We start from the raw sequence: 21,336 nt of genomic DNA on the forward strand, positions 1-21,336 counted from the left end.
TCGGAAAGGAATGAAATATTGAGAAGTTAACAGCGTTCGACAGCCTTGGTAAGAGTCGGGTGGTTGAAGTGGCCAATAATGGTTGTGTGGGGTTAGTCAACAAAAGGACTTCTCAGTGTTCAACAAGTTGGCCTTTCTGGGTATCACCTTTTTAACAATTCATTGATGAATGTCACAAATACTGGAGCATATTAGAAAATGTATTCTTTTAACTTTCACGGTCAGTGTAATGTACCATGAGGAAGGATTCGATATTCAACAAAATATCATGACATATGCTATGGTGTATAATCTAAACCGTAGAATGTATAAAATATTATCTTCTACGCCCATGTCAACTTCAAAATGATTATAAAGCTCTCAAGATCGACTTCTACAAATTACCGTAGTGTGATATTTGTAAGGGGTCCGTGCTTGAGCTCAATTAGAATACAGAAGAGACGGTTAGGATGTAACGTGGCCTCTCACGCTGATGAAACAACTCGGCAGCATCTGGGGATTTTTATTGGATCAATTAGATCGTCAGAAATGGAATACAGCCGTCAGTTCCACGATGCCACCAACGTCGGGTAATCAACAGACTGCTGAGACTTTATATCAGTATGATAGGTCTATAAATTCTATGCGTCGCCCTGATTCCTCTGCAGCTCGGAACAAGATCTGCGTAATGACTCCTCTGCGATGATGTCGTAAGTACCTACGTTAGATACCGGAGTGAGTTGTAACTATTGTTTCTGGCTTTTTCCCGATATATGAGTGCACATATCTCGAATATCTCGGTGCGGGACGACGTTTCTACGATCTGTGCAGAAATGTGAAACGGGTTCGCAATCTCCTACCGTTTTATTATCACACCTCTGTCCATCCATGTTTCATGATCATCGTTTACTTCGAAATAACGACCCACTTTGCCGATTTAATGTCATCCTCATCATCGAGACCTTTGGCTGTTTGGTCGGCATTGAAATGTCTATCTGGGTGAAGGTTTTTCTGTGATTATTATGTGTGTTTTGAGCCTGGCTATAAACACGATACTGATGCCAATAATCAATCACCCAAACACCTCAGAGTCACAATACGAGGATATATTGAAAAATGTTAAGCCCACTATAGAACCAAACAAAATTTCAATGTCGAAATATTTTATTACTCAACATATTCTCCTCTTAATTGGATACATTTATTACAGGGAACCTGCAACGTCTCTAGACCTTTCAAAAAAAATGTTTCTTCTTGCTCTGAACACCAGACCTCCATAGCTTTTATTACCTCCTCGTTGGAAGAAAATTTACAACCTTTTAAACTTTTTTCAGTTGAGGAAAGAGATGATGAGTCAGATGGAGCCAAATCTGATGAATAAGGGGGGTGTTCTATTCATTCCAACCCTAAATCACGAATTTTTTGCATGGAACATGGGATTTGTGTGCAAGGGCGTTGTCCTGCAAAAACAAAACACTTTGGATAGGATTCCGCGTCTTTTCTCTTTAATTTTTTTCCGTAGAATGGTCAGTAATGTCTAATAGTCATCTCCGGTTCTACCCTTATCCAAAAAATCAATCATGATTACTGCATGGCAATCCCAACTGAAGCAAGAACCTTTCCAGCAGATTTTTGGACACGAAACTTCTTAGGTCTTGGAGAACCATAGTGTCACCATTCCATCAATTGTTGCTTTGTTTCTGGATCGTAGAAATGTATTGGAATACATATATATATATTGGAAGTATTGCAGGCCTTTTACTATGTGCTCTCAGTGAAGCTGCCGGATATTGATAATGTCATGTTTAAGATGTCATGTTTTAAGACATCTTAGTCTTGTTCAATATTTAAATATGCATCTTTCAACACATTCACGAAGTCATTTGCATGCCACATTTGTCAATTGATTTTTGAAGTCGTAGGAACCAGGACCGTACCTAAAATTTCACGAAGAGGCGTTCAAATTTGGGGGATGAGAGCAGCTCCAGCAGCTTGAATGTTTTACGTAGGCGATTTTTGGTGACAGCAGCGACAAAAGCCTACTGTTTGAGGAAAGTGTACTTGGAAAGGATGAAGTGCCAATATTTCCAGGATCGCTCCCAATTTTTTAAACTCATTATTTCAAATGTTCGTCTACTTGGAAAGAAAGCGAAGCGAAGCTGTATGTGAATATTCTTCGACCGGTTCAAGCGTTGGAATACATCGGCGATTCCTTTCGCACGAATGGATATGAGCTTAACTGTTGAAAATCTCTTTTCTCTCTTATTTCATCTGGATTTTTTGTGTGTTTCAACTTGTATCGCGAGGTGTCGCGATCGATCATGCTTCACTGACACCGGCAGATATTTGCGGTACAAGGATCGTATTACACGCACGGGGTTTTTTTCTGTTTGTTTTGAACGCCGTATCGTTTTTATCAGCCTGCATGGCTTATTTATTTAGAGAGGAGTACGCCGGTTACAGGATGTCACAGAATTGGCATCAAACCGCATCCTTGAGGTGTTCGTCGCTCTCACGGAATTGAGTTCTTTCTGCATTCACACCTTGCGACTCTGTCTTGTTTTCAACCAAGGGCAATTGGTATTTTTTGTCTTTCGATCCATCTTCTCGCGTGATTAACTTTTAATCGCTGTGACTTGTATAAGGGTTGAATTGATCGTGTAGAATGCGCATACATATATACACTGTATTTATTTTCTTAGATAAATACTCTTGACTTTTACATACAGGGTGAGACTTTGACTCGTACAAATATTTCAACAGTAGATTCTTGAGGTTCAAAGAAACACTTTTTTCCTATACCATTTGTTTACGCGAATTTCCTCACTTAGCGTTTTTCAGATGAACAGAACATCTGTTGAAATCGTCTTCACAAGTCTGCGTATGGATTCAGTATTGAATCGATAGTTGTCATTTGAGGATATATCGCTGCCTTTCCTTTTTGATTATTATAGTTTTCACCCGCTTTGAAATTCCGCTTAATTTATAGAAATCTCCGCTTATTAGAATGGAGAAACCCGCTATACTTATCAAAACTATAGTTCACCCGCTATCAAATATAGAGTATGCCGCAATAGTAGTTAGTGCCGCTAGTGTCTTCTGTTTTTAGTGTGGAAGACAAGAACCAAAATAGAGGAAGGGGTGCTTGGTGAAGCCCTTCGCTCCTTTTTTAGCCTGTGGTTCACGAAGGGTAAGGTACGCCGATTTAAAAAAGCCAAAGGATTTCAGCAATTTTCCACATTTCATTTTTTTTCTTATACAGTCCATTTAATATTCGCCAAAACACCATTTCTTCCAAATCGTCCCTGATAAAAAGATATAGCTAATTGATGTTTGCCACCCCTGGAAAAACAAAATTACCTTTAGAATAACTAGATCTGTGACACTACACATCTGTGGATCTTTTAAGCAGAGTTGTATTCAGCCAGAGTACCCAATTTAACAAACTTCACAGATACTTCTAAATTTTTGAGCATAAAATTACTCGAAAAAGGAGCATTATACTAGAAAATATGAGGAATAGTTTTATTTTACAAAGCGTACTAACTTAGTTCCAAGAGTTGGGTCCTGAATTTTTGGTATTTTTATGGTACGTAATGGTCATATTGAGAAAACTGGAAGACGTGGGTGATATCTTGTGTTCGAAAACGATTCATCAAATAAATGAAAAACTGTATTCCGAAATACATTTCATTCGATAAAACCGTTTGTGAGAACTAAAAATAAAATTTTGTGTTTGTTTCTCAACAGCCTGTATCTTTCAAATCAAGCCGAGTCGGAACAAATGGTATAGCAAAAAAGCGTTTCTTTTGACCTTTTGCCATTTTCTTCAATTTGCCTCGGTTGAAAAGATACAGGTTGTTGAATATCCATAAGAAACTGTCATTTTGTGCTACATCCCACAAACGATTTTATCGAATGGAATTGTTTTTGGTTTCATTTCGTTTTTCATTAATGCGATGATGATGAACACAAAATTCCACCCAAATCTTCCATAACATACCATCAAAATACTGCAATTTCAAAGAACCTGACTGTTGAAAGTAATTTGAACGCTCAATAATGAATATATTTGGGTATTCTGGAGTATTCAAGTATTATTCTTCGTATTTCCTCGAATAATACGCCATTTTCGAGCAATTTGATCTGTCTATCGAAAAATTGGGTACCTTGGCTGAATACAACTCGGCTTAAAAGATTCATAGGTGTATAATGTCACACAGGGAATTTTTTCCATGGGTGTCACAGCTCTTTTTGAAAATTTAAAATGACTATTACTTTTTATTCAGGCCGAATGATGTTAAATAATTGCACAGGAGTGAGTAAAAAAGTGGTTTTTTGACCTCAAGAATCAACTGTTAAAATAAGTAAAATAAAGACTCGACCTATATATCATTGCAAAGTGTGATGATTCAATCGTTAAAAAAATTGACCGTTGAAGTGATAAACAGTTTCAAGTTTTCAAGTTGGCTCAAAGAACTCTACTCCGGCTAACAATAGGTTTGTTCGTGGAGTGGTTCACAATTGTTGTGAACTGTACAGAGCAAGCGCAATTCCATTTTAGGGTAGCGAAAAACCATTTGCGCTTGCTCTGTACAGTTCACAACCGTTGTGAACCAGACTCTACGAACAAGCCTATCGAAAATTCTGTCAGAAATCTGATTTCGTTTATTTCTGACAGAATTATAATCGATAGTATTTCGAAAACTCGCGATATTACCCCAAAAAATTCTTCAAGGGATGATTTTAACGATCATTGGGGTGCGTAAATCGATCAATTCACACACGCTCGCAAAAAAAAAGCCCATCGAGCGCGTAAAACCGGCAACCTTCCATAATAGCGAGAGATTTCTTTCTCGCTGGGAGGACCGGTGGAGGTTCGGCGATTTTTCGTCAACATCTCCGGCCTTTTTTGCCGGTCCCCCGACCGCGGGGAACAATCCTCGCTGAGAGCACGAGAGAACGCCACGGAATATGATTGAAATGTATGAGGTCGAGGATGCCGATCACGTACCAGAAATTGGGATGGTATACGGACCAGGAATGCTTTTAGGATTCCGCTCTTGAAACAACAAATAATAAAGGATTGACACTCCGGGCCCGGCCAATCGACGCGCTCCTCCGCGATTCAATTATCACTCTGTATATAATGGATAAGATGCTGATGGCGCTATACACACCACTCTCGGACGCTTCCTTTTCGGTAACGATTTTCGGCCCGGTCATTATTTCTCGCTCGGTTTCGTGCACCGGCCTAGCAGGGAGGTTCTCTCCATATCGTAATGATTTCGGATTCTTTCGTTTTTGCGGCGTCGAAAACACGGGGCAATTATGATAATCGTCGCGGAGGATCTGGCGCATATTAACCGGAAATATCGGCTCTGGATCCCGATCTAATCTGATTGATACGAATGCCCGAAATTCGGAGATTTCCTTTTATTTTTACAGCACTTCAATGAAGTGGAGATTGATGGTATATTATTCAACGATTTATGGTCATTGTTCGACGAGTATCATTTCTCATGAGTACGACGTGTAAATTATTTGAAAACGAGTGAAAATAACGCCTACAAAAGAAACCAAACTTGAATATTACTAATTCAAGTATTGCATCATAAATGAACACTTAGTTATCAAAAATCATAACATGGTTAACGCTTTCAAGGCAGGGGAGAAAAAACGAAATTAATTCAGATAAATATCACCCGCTGGCATGAAATCGCCATAACTCAAAGTATTAAAGGAATGCCATTTCGTGGAGAAAGAGTATGTTGATTTTCATGTTAATTTTCGATATTTTCGCCGAAATTTTGCATTGTTTTGATGGTGAGAGAACGAGGCATGAAATTTCTGATGCCAATCGATATTCCCTTACAATTGGTAAACGTACAGGGTGAATCTGTGACTGGTAGAGTCATTCGGGGCAACTGTGCGCATTTTTGACTTTCAAGCCATACCCTGTTTCAAATGTTGAAGCTAGGAAAATTAAAACATATTCATAAGATAGAGAATTTTCTAATCTATAAAAAAACATCAAAAAGCAAACAAACAAAAACGTTTTCTTTCCGCAAAAAAGAATTTAGTAGAGAAAGTCGGAGTGCGTTCACATGCCCCATATTGCGGGTAAGTGTGCGCACCCTCACGGGGTAAGTGAACGCAGTGCTTTGTGAACCACACAATCAAAACAAATTACATAATAATGTCATCAAAATGTTACAATATTAGAGAAATGTTGTTTATAGTCAATACAGAAGCGCCTTTTTACAAGCAGTGCATTATTGTTCGTGCCACAATTCTTGGTGAACACAACACTTGATACATTCCCCTGTTGGTGGCTCTTCATATTTTTCTGAACAAATAGGACAATATTGATCGAGTCTTAACCATGAAAATCAACAATGTCATAATTTATTCCTCACTGAACTAATGCCCATATAATGAATCTATGCGCACACCTACCCGCGCACACTTTCCCCAGTAAGCCAAAATTTTAATTGACGTTCTTATAAAGTTGAGCAGCTAAGAGAACCTAAAATTTTTCATTATATATTTAAATTAATATGCCCAAGATCGAATAAAATATTGTTTAACACTGAGGGACTCGGAACTTGGACCTGGCAGAATTTGCAGAGATGCTAAAAATTAACAAGAAAACTAGTGAATTTGATGGATTGCAAATAAAAAGTTAAAGAAACGTAGTACGGCGCACTCCTATGAAAAACTAATATGGCGATTTTGCGCCCTTGCTTCACCCAAATGAACCCCTTTTTCATACATTGCATAGTCGAGATATACGCACTGCGCACAATTACCCACTGCGCTCAGTTACCCCGAATGACTCTACATATATTTTAACTGTAAATTCTTGAGGTTTTTTTCCCTATCATTTTTCTCAAGAATCGATCTAAATTGAAAGATACAGGCATTTTGAGCTGTCACCACAAGAAAAATTCCCTTCGAAATAAGAAGCTGAGATTGCATGATTTTTTGCATTCCACATATTTTCTATTTTTCAACATAACTATCAAATTAATTGAAAACGTTGCACCGTACGAGAATAAATGAAGAATAACTTTATTCTGCGAATAAACAAATAATAAACTCATTAGTAGGCGTTCAACTTACTATCAAGAGTTGATTTTTTTGAATTCCTGGTATTTTTATGGTATTTTATTGTTATAGTGAAGAAACAGAATGATGTGAGTGAATTTTTGTAGCCGAAGAAGATTCATCACATCAATCAAAAACTATATGCCAAAAATCATTCTTTTCGAACAATAAATTTGTGGGATATTATACCTGAAAATAATATTTCTGTATGGAATTCTAACAGGCCGAATGGAAAAAATGTTTAAGGGAAAAAGTATTTCTTCTAACAGGAATCTTTTGTTAAAGTATATGTACAAGTCAAAGACTCACTCTAAATATAGGCCATTAATCTCTTTTAGAGCAAGAGTAAAGACTGACCATGGTTTCGGTCTCATTCGACCTAGTCAGAGCAACATAACACCTCTCGACGACCCTTTTATTCGATGTCAGTAGTCGGTACGGTGAAGGAATACACCCTAGCGCCACCTAGCAGAAAACAAAGTCGAACGCAATTCACGCTGAGTAAAGAGGGCAGCATGTATCCATTTGATCAAACAATTATATTGCATGAATCGCATACTAGCAGTCGACACAGAGGGAGCGCGAAAACGTTTGAATTCACTTCATTGCAGTAACCGTGCGTTGCTCTGATGAGGTGAAAGAAGACAGAAACCATGGTCAGCATCTACTTTTTTTTTGACAGAATTGTGTTCCTGTTGATACTTTGTGTCATTGCAGTTGGCTAGTTCGATTTAAATCGTGATATTTGTCGATTTTATATCAGTATATGGATTAATTTCGTTCATTATTTCATTTTTCTCAACATAAAAAGCAAGTTATTCAGTCTCGTCGCAAAAAACACTCGACTGGAGTGAAACTGAACTAGAAAATGTCTTATTGTTCGAAGCTCGGAGAGGAATTCATCGTCATCGTTTCCTTCGCTCACTCAGTTATTTGTTCTCCGGCAAACAAATTTACTCGGAGAGTGAAATCCAATGATCGTAAGAAATATGGTTGAGATTTGCCGATAATGTAAAATTCATGTAGTTTTTCCCCGATGTTTGTATTCTTGAACGTTTTCAATCCACCGAATGTCGGTAAATAGACTAAATGAAAAACAAACACACCTATGTCGTCCGATGGATCCAACAGTGTTTGCCGAAGGAATACAAAACCTCCTATGAGAAGAGAGCACAGGACGAGGGCATTCTATTTGAAGTATACCCGTTCCCATTGTTACTCTAATTGAATTGCTGGATAATTCGATAATACAGAATGCGTCGACTGTATTGTATACCGCAAAATTTGTTTCTTTACTCCTGGTCCTTAAACACTTTTCGGAAATACCTCTTTCCCGCACTGAGTGTAATTTTTTCCGCACTAGGTGAAATGAACTCACCTGTTATGCTGTTGATCTGGAAGCTCGTATTGCTCGGGATGATGTTGTATCTAACAACAGCGTTCGAATCAGAATCGGCATCTTTGGCTGAGACGGTACCAACGAAGGTACTTCTAGGTTGATTTTCTTCTATTCTGAACTCGTAAGACTTCTTGACGAAAACGGGGCTGTTGTCGTTGGTGTCCAAAACGTCCACCGTTACTCTGGCAGTTGCGGTTTGGGGAGGAGTACCTGTTTGAAGACAAAAAGTGTAACTTACGAAATCTTCCATTTTCTACCTGAGGCTTACCGTTGTCTGTTGCAGCCACTATAAGGTTGAACTTGTTCTCAGTCTCCCTGTCTAGGGTTTCCCGGAGGTATATCCAGCCGCTGTTTGGGAAAATACCGAAAATTTTGCTTGCTAGAACTGAATTGTTCTGGTGTGTTAGTCGATACGTGAGTCTTGCGTTGTTGCCGGTATCTAGGTCCACTGCAACCACTTGGAGGATCTGAAGGAGAAAATACAGGAATGCAAAATATGGACAAAGAACTTGTGTTAATATAATCCTTGAAGACAGGAAAAAATTGTGTGTCCACAGTGCAGTCACAGTGACAAATAGGGAAGGTGGATGATTTCATCTTGAATCCTACAGAACCTACGAAAGATTCACTGGTGATCCTGTATTTGTAGATAGATCTTAGTTTTAATCGATTCTGTTCCTGCTTCATTCCCTGATATACTGCAGAAATCTCACCAAGGACTTGTCTATGTCTATATTAAGATCCAAGCTTCATCTTCAGGGAAGACAACAACATTTCACCCCACCCCTACCGTCTTGCCTTCTATAAATTCCACACAACCCGAGTAAAATTTCCCTAGACTAGATGTCGCCAGAGCATTCGACAGAGTATGGCATGAAGTATTGATTTACAAAATGAGATATGCTGGATATTCAATGAAACTGTGCAAGTTGATTAGGAATTATTTGAGGAACAGAAGATTCTACGTGAAAGTGGAAGGAGAAAACTCCACAACCAGATATATGGAAGCAGGGGTGCCTCAAGGGTCAGTACTTGGGCCGTTACTGTATAACATATATATTCACGATATACCAAAATCTCCAAGGACTATGCTGACAAAAGAGCCAAGCGATATTACTGCAGAAGAGGAGACTAAGAACTACAACAAATCTAGAGGTAGATGGAGAAGAAATCGAATGGAAAAACGAAGCAAAATATTTAGGTATCACCATAGACAAAGGTCTAACATGGAGAAGCCATATCAAACAAGCCGTTGACAAAACCAAGGCAGCGATGAATATGCTCTACCCGCTGATAGGTAGAAAGAGCCACATGTCAAATGAGACAAAATTGAAAATAATCAAAGCCGTTGCTAGACCGCAACTGACTTATGGATCAGGTGCTTGGGGATTCGCGGCAAAGAGCCATATACAAAGAATTCAGGCAACAGAAAACAAGCTACTACGATGTGCCATAGATGCGCCTTGGTTTGTCAGGAACAAACAGATATATCGAGATTTGAAGTGGGAAACCATCACCGAATTTATGAAGAGGAAAGCTGAAAAGTTATTCGAAACAGCTAAGGAACATCCAAACGAAGAACTCAGGAGACTAGTGGACTACGATCCGGAGGAAGACAGAAGAAGAATGAGAATTTACAAAAGGAGACCGAGAGATCAATTGAGGAGAGATTAAAATGAGTACGACAACTTATTAAAACTATACTAAGAAGAGATATCCGAAATGGACGAACATGAAAACCCTAGCACGACATTGTGCAAGAAGAAATCAACCGATTGAGGGATAAATGGTTTATAGGCAAATGCCCGGAACCAACAAAAAGCAGGTTAGGTTTAGTGGGTCGCGAACTCAGGAGAGTGAGTAACCCCACAGTGTTCCCTAGAAATGGGTTCCTCTGGGCGAGAGATAGAGCCCCGTGTTTTCACGGTCGCAGATTCCCCCTGCTATAAAAAAAAAAAATTTACCATTTCGATCCCAAATCCTACCTGAGAATTGACCGGCATTCCCTCTGAGACCTGAACCTCATAATCATTCCTCTCGAACACTGGCGGGTTGTCGTTGAAGTCTTGCACATCCACGAAAACGGTCAAATTTGCAGACAATGGCGGGCTTCCACTGTCCGTTGCCGTAACGACGATCGTATGCCTCTGCGTCATCTCGTAATCGAGATGCCGCGTCAAAGTTAGATGTCCGAGTCTCGGATCGATCTCGAACAGACCACCGCCGGTCGCCTGGTTGACTATCCTGTATCTTATGACGCCATTCTGGCCGCTATCCCGGTCGTACGCCTGGGCCGAGTAGATGGGCACTCCCACGTCGACGTTCTCTGGAACGGCTATCCGGACCGTGTTGGACTCGAACTCTGGAGCGTTGTCGTTCACGTCCTCTACCTCGATGTTGACCTAGAAGGACATGAAATGTCAGATTTGGAGTGGAAATCAGGAACAGACAGAAATTGGCACTTAGTGTGATGAGGGACATAGTAAACCGACGTGTTGGAGCTCCTCTATGATTTATGCATACAGGAGCACATCGAGTGTACTTTTAATGAGATGGTCGATATCTTCTTGAGTTACCACATTCCAGGCAACGTCTATCTCATGTCAAAGAGTCGCTATAGTCTGTCGTGGATGGGATCTTCCTATGATGCCCCAGGAGTGAAAGATTAATAGATCTAAGGGGCCAAGCCAAGAAATCAACTTGTTTGTTTTCAAAATGAACCGAATATAAGGCACAACATCTGGTTACACCCCGTCCTGGATGTAACCAATTTAGCGTCATCACTAAAATTAGACAATTCAAGTTCGCAGTTCAACGGTTCTCTGCACCAAGCCAGTGTTTAGGTTAATCTATGCACCTAGTTGGCGCCCTGAACGGAAATAGACAGCCTGTTTATTCTTACTTTGAATTGCTGGAGATGATACTCAGAAGAAGACACATCAGAAGTGTTCCACAGAGATGTGTTAGATGAACAGTTTCATTTTTAGTGAAAAACTGAACCAGCTGGCCTGATTTCCTGACTAGCTAGTTTTTTGGCCATGTCAAAGGGTTAATTCAACATAAATTTGATTTTCCAAGTACGAGAACCGATAAAGAATGTGTAAATAATTCAAATCAACAACTACTCACCTGGGTGTGACCATAGACAGGAGGATCTCCGCTAGTTGCTTGTATATTCAGCAGGACATTCGATTTAGTTTCGTGGTCCAGAAAATTCGCCGTCCTTATAACCCCAGAAAATGTTCCTATTTTGAAGAATTGATCTGGATCACCTGAGTAAATGGAGTATCTCACGTTGCCTCTCGTATCTGAAAATAATAAGAGTAGTAGTATCCAAGGTTACAACTGTAGTAACATCATAAGATGTTTGGTGTTTGACCTGCATGTTCCATAAAGAAATCCATACCAGTAAGAAAACCACACGGCCTGCATTTTTTCAATCACAGTCCAATCGATCTAAATTGCATCCTTCGTCGCCATTAGATCAGCGCATGAACCCAAGCATGGGGGCTCTAACCTTGAAACGATCCTTCTTACAAAACAGAGGTTGTCGGAAGCGATAGGACGCGAAACAAATCCGCAAGCGTGAAGTGAAGCCAGGCTAATAGAAGCTGTTGTGAATCATCGGAGATACAATGCGTTTCGAGGTTTGATTGATGAAGTCGATCATTAATAATGCACGTACGTAGCTTTGATGTAATTAGGAGGACATGAATGCACGTTATACAAGGAGTGAAATATCTCTGGTAATTATACCTTGCCGGCCGATTTCAATCTTTGATATACAGTCAGTTTGAGGTTAGACCGGTTTTTGAGGCATAAAATCGGCGTAAGAAAGAAGTGAGGTGCTGTCCATCTATCGGGACCATGATATACTGGGTGACATTAAAGAAGCAACCAGAAGGGAATGGTAATAGCTGGAATAATTCGCGACCATGTTCAATACAATATTCTACAAACCACTGGTCCATCTAGAGAGGTGTAGAACCAAAGTTCGAAGTTGTTTTCGCATTCTAAGCTTCTGTGGTTTGGTGATCGTATTTTGTGGCTGTTATTGCTTTCCAGAAACTATAAAACCATCATAGAATTAAGAGTTTCAACCTGCAAACCAGCTTTGCTCTAATATATTCTTCAACTTCCACCAAACTTGCTTCATGGATGGAGTATAGATGTATCGGGTTTCTGGATGAAGGCATTTCGCAGAAAAACATCTCTATCATCGTTTTAGAAGAAGTAACCAAATGGGTGCAACCGCATGACATTATCTGGTTTGAATCCATTAAATCCTTCACATTTCATCTGAATAAGGAAAATAAGATATTGACATTATAAAAGTCCAAAGTGAGGTTGATATAAAGGGGATCAGGTGTGGTGCATTGATGCACCTTAATAAGCCATATAATGAAAAATCCTTGAACTGTATGTTCTTTATGCAAGGATCTTTTATTCTCCAATGAGAAAGGAAATGCAGCCATAGAATCAAACCTTCAACAAAGCAAGAAAAGAGAGCCACATTAATTGAGGTAATTTCATAAGAGATCGAATTTCACCCTTACCACAATCCTCTGACGAAGAAAAAAAATCTCGCCTGCATTGAGTTTTCATCAGAGAACCATTTTGTTTACGAACACTCAGTTCACAGTTTCATGAAAGAGACATTTGGATGAATTGATTGCAGCACAGGGGGTTTAGAATTTCGTGTACCTCTGGAATTGTCAACAAGTGTTCAGTGTTTTGCACCAGTCAATTGATTGGTCTCCATCCATACAATGTCATAAAAGCCGAAGAGTATTCAAAACTCCCATTTTTACTTCACTCCAAGTGTCCTCCAGTCATGAAATTACTGGTAATCTCGGTTGCGTCCTCTTAAACGTCGTTGGTGTACCTCTGTCTGTACCGACCAACATCCTGATTAGCATTTAGGCAAACTCCCATACGAAAATAAAGAACGGGGGCAGAACAGTTGGCAATTATTTCGAGGGATGCGAGAGTCTGTCTGTCTGCCGTCAGACGACATTTCGGTAGTATGCTAAGTGAAAAGTGACCATTGTATTCCCTAGGCACGTCCGTTTTGGAGACGTGGATATCGGGCCTTTTTAAATCGAACCAGCGGTTCTCAAACCCATCCACCGTTGCTGGCCTTGCCATCGAGGCGTTTTGGGAAACTCTATCGCAAGTCTGCTTAAATCGAAGCGAACACATCGCGAAGCACTACTTTGGAAAAATTGATAATCTAGAGCATCATTGGTATATTCAATCCTAAAGTCGCTGAAACATTTATCGATGGGATATTTCACTCGCAGAGTTTCACCCTGCATATCTCTGAAATGGCACTTAATTTCAATATGGCCCTTTACGAGTATCACATAAAACATTGAAATTACATTTCGAACATAAACCAAGATATAGCGGAATCTTCGAACCAGTGATTTTTCCAGAAACGCCCTGTAACTCGAGAACGACTCAAGATATCTACGATCTGCTTTCTGATATCTATAATTTTTCGAAAAAACATATCGGGGGATTTCTTCTATTAGTCTTATAGTTCTTTATAGATCCCTGTGAGCATAGAATTTGGGACGCCCTGTACAACCTTCTTGTGGTATGTTCGAGTCGGAGCGTCTATTCGGCGCAAACCGCCCGCCGTTTGACAACCTCCAGGACCTGTCACCGCCGTTTTGGATTTATAGCACGCAGAAAAGTCACAGAGCTCGGCGGTATATACGAAACTCCCGAAAACCAAACAAACGGGTCTCCGCGTCCGAATCCCGTGGGGTTCTGAGGGGGGCCGGGGGGGCGTCGGGGGGCCGCCGCGAGACTGGCATCGGCGAGTCACTTTCAAGAAGTTGTGTGTGTGTCGTCCGAAATCCGGTGCGTTGCACCGAATTTGCCGATTTATTTATCGTACTTACCGGCCAAAATGGGACTCGGTTTGGATTTCGCTGAACGGGTCCCACTCTTCCTCGGTAAAGGGGGACACTGAGGGGGGCATTCGCTCGAACAAGAGAGAGGCCTTTTGAAAATTGACGACAGAAAATACTTGGCTGCTACGATGAGAGAATTATTGGTTGATGCCGTGTCAAAAACTAGAGTAGGTCACTCATATAGTTTTTTCAAAAGGAGCAGACATTATTCGCAATTGCGAGGAATAAAAAAGTCATTCTTAATAGTTATTCACTCACCAACGTCGAAAATCTGTCTATTATAGTCGAGCCTGCAAATTAATAGGCGAGGCGCAACCGAGGCTAGCAAACAGCCGAAGCAATATACAGAGTTTTTTGCCGAGGTACATTTTTTCGTCTACCTCACATACCTTTATGAAAGTAAATACTCACTAGTGTGAGTGCCATTTCCCTCATCTCTGGAGGAATGTTACTAATATCCATACATGCCATTACTATCCCTTCTCGATTATAATGAACGCTGATTCTCAATTCACTCGTAAAATCTAGCCAATTTCGTAAAAAATCAATTTGAAAAGAGTAAATGTCACAGACACTTATGTTTTTATCGAATCCTGGCTCTCGAAATTGATTAATCGGCACTGCCGTGTTTGTTTCTAAGCGACAGACAGAGCGGACGAGAAGTGTTTACGGACGAAAAGTATGTGATGCGGACGAAAAATACTTGCCATCAAATATAGTCTTCTTTTCGTTCGGTATTCAGTCATGTCATTTTATGTTGAGGTCGCCGAAACAATTTTATTCGTTCGAAACTCTTTCCTTATTCATATTAGACCATTGAAAAATTAAGTTTTGATAGCTTGATGCATGTTGTACAAAAAAGGTCTCATTGGTTTTCTTGCTGAAAGTAACGTAGATACCAGTCGTACAGACTGGTATCTAAATTTTGCCTAGTAGGCGTATACCATTCTGTCAATATAGAACTAGACCATCAAAATTTTGTTTGATTGCCTTCTCGTTTTCATAGATTGTCTGCTCGAGTTAATTTCTTTAAAAAAAAAAACTGACAATTTCTTTTCAGTTGACAGCATGAGGGGGCTGTATCTAAGCAGGGACCGCTAAAAAAAATTGTATGAAAGACCCACACTATTTTTGACAAGGAAGTTTTTCCCAACTACTACTCATAAACCTCGAAAAACATGAACCCTTCAATTCTTTTCCAACACAAAAGTACGTCAAAACGCAGAAATTTCCGACCACTTTATCTGATTGCAATTCATTATTATGTATTTACATTACTGTTGAATTGTGTTGAGAATTTGAGTTCAGTTTGAGTCAATTTCATTTCACTGAGCGAATAAATAAAATGAAAATCTCACAAGAAGAACCAGCCCAACTTTCACGAACTTCGAATCAAATAATGGAATCCTCGAAACTTTCCTCGAAAGGTTCAAGTGTTGGGGCATCCTTAGAATACCTCCCGAAATTTACATAATGCTATTCAAGCAAACCACCCAAACTCGTACAGAACTTTTGGCCAATTTAAGAAAGGATCGTCTCCAGTACGAACGGCTCATTTGAATAGAATTGAAGAATTAATGTTGGCATCCCGGGCAGATACAAATCGATCAGATCGGTTTGAATTTGCCGAATTGTCCGCTTAATTTGATATCTTGTTTTTTTTTGTCTGAGAACTGAAGGATCTACTGCGCATCTACGTGTTAAAGTTCAAATAGAAAAAGTCGTCTTTACTCTCGTAGCTATATTAATGATGAATATTTCTCAACATCTCTCAGCATCATTAGAAGACCGAATTTTTCACGAATATCCGGAATTCCTCACCGTATATTATTTCTGACATCTGAATTTGTAGAGGCGGTTATATACAACTCACATCTCGGATCTTCTTAATCATTTTCCATTTATGACGATGTTTAACATATTAAATTAATTCGGAAACGTCAAAGAAGGCCAGTTTCTAACATCTCACTTTTAGTTGCATGTTAGATACCATATTCGTGCATCGAAGTTGGGAGGCTGCTATAAAATGTGACGTTGTCTTTCTTCACGTTGCAGATCAGGACTCAGGATAAAAATCACCTACACATTAGGTATACGGTAGCATTCGAGAAAATATCAATTCAATGATAGATCTCATTTAGATAAATGATGTCTATATGGAATATGATTCTATTCTTGAGGAGGAGTCAGAGCTAAATCTTTGACTTAATTTTTCACACTGGCCATTTCTAAGATTGTTTCTATTCATGCAAAAATCAGATAGACAAAAGAGGAAATCCAGGGGCTTGCCTTTTCTATTGTTACGAACGACCTAGTACGCTCCTGCCTTCTTCCAGTCAATTTTGGAGTCCGGATTCCCGTGCCCAGTGAATTGTAGAAGCATCAGGAATTTTCCTGGCTCTACAAAAGAGACTTTAAGTTCAGAGTAGTGCAATGGTCATTTTATGGCCATTTCTTTAACAAGAAGAGATTTATTCTCATACAACCAAATCTATCTTTTCCAAAGATACTCCTTCAGCCATTAAGAATACCTATACTAGACTAGAAAATAATTGTAAAAAGCACAAAATCACCGATATTTTCCTGGGGTGAATCAATTTATGGAACACGTAGAAAAGACATGACTTTTGCCTTACCTGCGCCTGAAACTTTGGCCGTCACGTTGCCGACAAGGGTGTCCTTCTCCACATTTTCGGACACGGAAAACGTGTACCTCGCCCTCTCGAAGATGGGCGGCCTCTGTGCCGAATCGATCACAGAAATGAACACTTCCGCGTCCGTCGCCGACTTGAGATCGGCCCCGTCGGTGGCGCTGATGTTCAGGTGGTGGTAGGGTAGGTTCCTCCTGGACAGCGAACCCGGGCGGTTGACGAATATCTCGCCGGTGTGCCTGTCGATCCTGAAGAGTCCAGCGTCGTTTCCGGCCGAGATTTTGTAGGTCAACTGGCCGAATCGGCCAGAGTCGGCGTCCGTGGCCACGACCACGACTACCGGGGAGTTGGCCGAGAAGGAGCTGTCGCCCTCCCGGAGGGACACGTTGTACTCTCTGGGGTAGAAGACCGGTCGGTTGTCGTCGATGTCTGTGATCTGGATTTTGACCATGGCCGTCGTGCTGAGTCCACCTGTGAAAGAGGGGAAAATGAATAACTTTTCTACGTAATACAAAAGGCAATCATAGGAATGTTCAAAACTGGAACAACATTTTCAGTTGATGCGAGGTGCTAACATTTGATAGGGATCTGCAGCCTACAATGACTCTAACGAGACAGTGGCGACAATTGTGGTCTGTTTTTTCATAGTTTTAGCAAGAATATGGCGGATTTGGTCACGTGACGTGACGTGAGCCATTCCGCATTCCGAATTAGAGATCATAGCATTGAAATCTGTGCTTCTAAGCCGACATATTCTTGCTAAATTTCCAATTGTCGCCACTGCCTCGTTAGAGTCACTGTACTGCGGCCTAGATGGCACATCCGGCTATCTGGCGAAAGGTGGCGCAACCGTCTGAATATCTCTCAATGTAACCCCTCCGTTTGAATTAATGGCGTCAAGTAATGATATAACATTACCCAACAATGGTGCTAAATTAAAGCCTAGTTACATTTTTGGTGAGATTGATCTGTGTTTAAAGTTTGGCACCAAAGCGCTATCTGCAACTTTCATTCATTTCATTTCATTGCTGTAACCCGTTACCGAGAATGAATCTACACAAGTACTCAAAAACAAAACTATCGTTGCGAACACACTTATAATTTCTTAGGGCTAATTGCGACGGTGTGTCCTCCTGTGACTGAAGAGACCCAACCGTGACCTACAGATCCTTCCAAACTCCTGGTATCGATAGTCACCAACCAGATCTGGCCGCCTTCTCGAGTCTCCATTATAACTATAGACCTCCACTGTTATCTGTCTAACGCTAGTTGTTCCTAGTTATGGTTGGCATTAACTGATTTTAGGAATTAATTCCTTAAACCGCTTATACTGGCCTCCTGGTTTCCGTGCTCCCTCTGTGAATTTGCCATACAGAGCTATTTTTGGGAGTCTTGTGTCTTGCATCCTCAGAATGTGGCCGCTCCATCTGAGTCGGGCCCTCGTTACTTGAGTCAAGTTGCAAGACTCCTGCATTCGAAAGTTTGTGGAACCGTCTGATGTGCATTATTTGTCTTATATAACGTTGTTGCGTTTGTTCAAGCTGTTCAATATGTCGCCTATAGGGCGTCCAGCTTTCGCTTCCGTAAAGAAGCGTTGGGAGGACCACTGCTTTGTAAACAGCTGTCTTGGTCTTTAGATTGAGGTCGTGATTTTGAAACACTCTGTCCTTTTGCTTCCAGAATGCCCGTGATGCCGAATTGATACGGTTGTGTATTTCCGTGTCTAGGTTAGCCCTAGTATTTATGAAGCTTCCCAAGTATTTGAAATGCTCGACCTGTTCTAGAGTTTCATCCTCCAGGCTGATATCTGTTTGAGGGCTTTCTGGCGGACTTTGGTTTTGTCGATATTGAGTCTAAAGCCCAACATTATTTGTAGATCCTCTGAACTGCTAGCAATAAGTGCGCAATCGTCTGCATATTGAAGTTCTATGATAAACTTTGTACTGGTTTTTGCTCTGATGCGCTTTACAGGCCTCCATCAAATCTGAATCTTATTCCAACACCTCTTACAGGCATACTCAGGCAAAAATATTGAATAGTAAAGGCGCTAACACACCGCAACTTTAGGAAAAAATTCAAAGCAGTGCAGCATGAATGTCTAGGGGAGGCACACAAACTTTTTCAACGGTTCTTGGCGCATAAAGGATTGGCAGGATGGGGATGGCTTACTAATCCAACGGTCGTTCCATTAAGGCACAATATTCCTCGAGGAAACCATAAAGGTCATAAATCATTCCGATGTTCCAACCAGATTCCCACTTATCGTCCGCATACCGACCTTTTGCCGGGGCTCCTTCCCTGCGCTACTCTATCAGGGCACCGTCTTCGACGGCGAGTTCAGGATCGCATAGTTTCCGCAATTCCTGCATACTACTGTATTTCCTGCGAGAATTATGGCCGTGCAAAAATCCGTATCTCGGCTATTATTACGTCTGCACGTGAAAACTATCGCATATATCGTTTTGTACGAGGAGGAGGCAGCCAGCGAACGGTACTAGATGCGAATAAAATCGACTCCGTATTGTCGAGATGAATCTCTGAGCTCGCACTGGGATTTTCTCACCGTTTCGTCTTGGTTCGTGGCTACTTGGATGCTTAACGGAGGGATTCGATCTATTTTGCGGACGGGGATGGGCAGGAAAGAGGAATTCGAAGCGAGAAGCACTCTTGAACCAGTGGCTGATTTTGGGATTACCCATGGGTCGGTTTTTGGGTCGAAAATGTTTTTTTGTGGATCGTTGTAGCCCGTTTTACGGAAAAATGCTCTGTTTTTCGACAATTTCGAAGGGTGGAGCGTTGTAGGGATTTCTTAAATAGGCAACCCTAACCTTTTTGTGTCAGAACAGGATAATTTTTTTTTGCTGAGGATGATTTGCTTATTGAATTCGAGATTTTTTGAGGTCAATAACATACACTTTAGTATTTAGTGATTGATGTTTTCGAAAATGCTATCGAAAACCTGCCTTTTTGGTAGGGTACTCATTGATTAATTATCTGGAATATAGATCACATTTAAAGAATACTCTTGTGATAGATACGTTCTCTTATCTTTCATAATATTTATTTTTGGTAGACGTTAAAAATCAAGCTTTCTTCGGTCGTTTCTCAGGTCAGATTTAGAGGTTTCAAAAATCGCTCTCTTCGACCAAACCACTGCGTTTCGCTGGCCGCGAAAGGAAGCAAACAAAAGTCGAAGAATATAATCAAACCGTGTCTAGGTGACACTACAAATCCTGGAGCCAGTTCGTGAAAGATCAAGAAAGCCCCAGAAAATTGAGATTTGTGACGCTTACCGAACGCTAATGTGAACAAATCCACGTCAGTTTGACAAAAGTGAGGTTTTAGTATTTTCGAATAGGGGATTTCTCGAATTTGCCCGTCAGTGCCGGTTCTGCGCTTCTATCCACGGCCGTATCGATTTCTGCATTCTATTCCGCTGTATTCTATAATCTATTAACTATTTATGAAGTGCAGATGTACAAAACGTACCCGGAATCACGATGTCATTCTTAACTTGGAATCACGAACCGAAAATCGTGCCACGGGTGTCATTTCTCATGAGAGGTGACCATTGAGATATTCAAGAATGCGAAAGTGTTGGAAACAATGTATTTATAGACCGTACCGGTATTGTACGACAGTGGAAATGGAGCGAATTGACAATTTTCTGAGGTAACATTTATCCAGCGTCGAACTACAAGTATTGAGTGATCTATATGGACAATTGAACTGAAATATTTCCCTCTTTTCATTCATTTCGCATGAAGTGACATGAATATAGCTTTATATAATATCAATCATGATGATGGATGTGGTGGTAGTATCATAAATTATTTATGATACTTTTTATGCAGAGGCGCGTTTAGAAATCTGTCCCAAAATATAAGTCTTCCGTGAAAAAATGAACATAATGACATGACTATGAACATAAACATTCGAAACGCTGATTTTGATAAGCAAGTTGCTTAAAAACTGAACCCTCGAAGATCAGAGGGATATAACTCACCTCTATCTGTAGCGACAACTGGAAATTCATAGGAATTTCTCGTCTCATAATCCAACTCCTTGCCAATGCATATTTCCCCAGTGGAGGACCTAACTTCGAACTCTTTCAATTTTCCAAAACCATCACCGATGGTGTAATTGACCATGGCGTTAACGCCGCAGTCAGGATCTGTCGCAGATATCTGAAAACGAAAAAAAAAAATAAATAAGATGGTGAGAAAAGGCTTCGGGTGAACGTATTGCCGAATATATCAGGGGTCCGAAATAA

The 21,336-nt window shown here is 40.5% G+C and overlaps 1 protein-coding gene across 1 annotated transcript in view; it reads right to left on the minus strand.

The window, feature by feature from the left end:
* LOC123309167 (protein dachsous) overlaps window positions 1-21,336 on the minus strand; it is a 283,358-nt gene that overhangs the window by 13,738 nt on the left and 248,284 nt on the right. Inside the window, exons 3-8 of the mRNA XM_044892135.1 lie at window positions 21,070-21,250; window positions 17,049-17,534; window positions 11,618-11,796; window positions 10,474-10,890; window positions 8,757-8,955; window positions 8,468-8,698 (exon numbers count right to left, since the gene is read on the minus strand). Of these exons, the coding sequence (XP_044748070.1) occupies window positions 8,468-8,698; window positions 8,757-8,955; window positions 10,474-10,890; window positions 11,618-11,796; window positions 17,049-17,534; window positions 21,070-21,250 (1,693 nt within the window). The remainder of the gene's footprint in view (window positions 1-8,467; window positions 8,699-8,756; window positions 8,956-10,473; window positions 10,891-11,617; window positions 11,797-17,048; window positions 17,535-21,069; window positions 21,251-21,336) is intronic.

Source organism: Coccinella septempunctata, chromosome 3 (genome assembly GCF_907165205.1).
Source record: "Coccinella septempunctata chromosome 3, icCocSept1.1, whole genome shotgun sequence".
Taxonomy (NCBI): Eukaryota; Metazoa; Arthropoda; class Insecta; order Coleoptera; family Coccinellidae; genus Coccinella; species Coccinella septempunctata.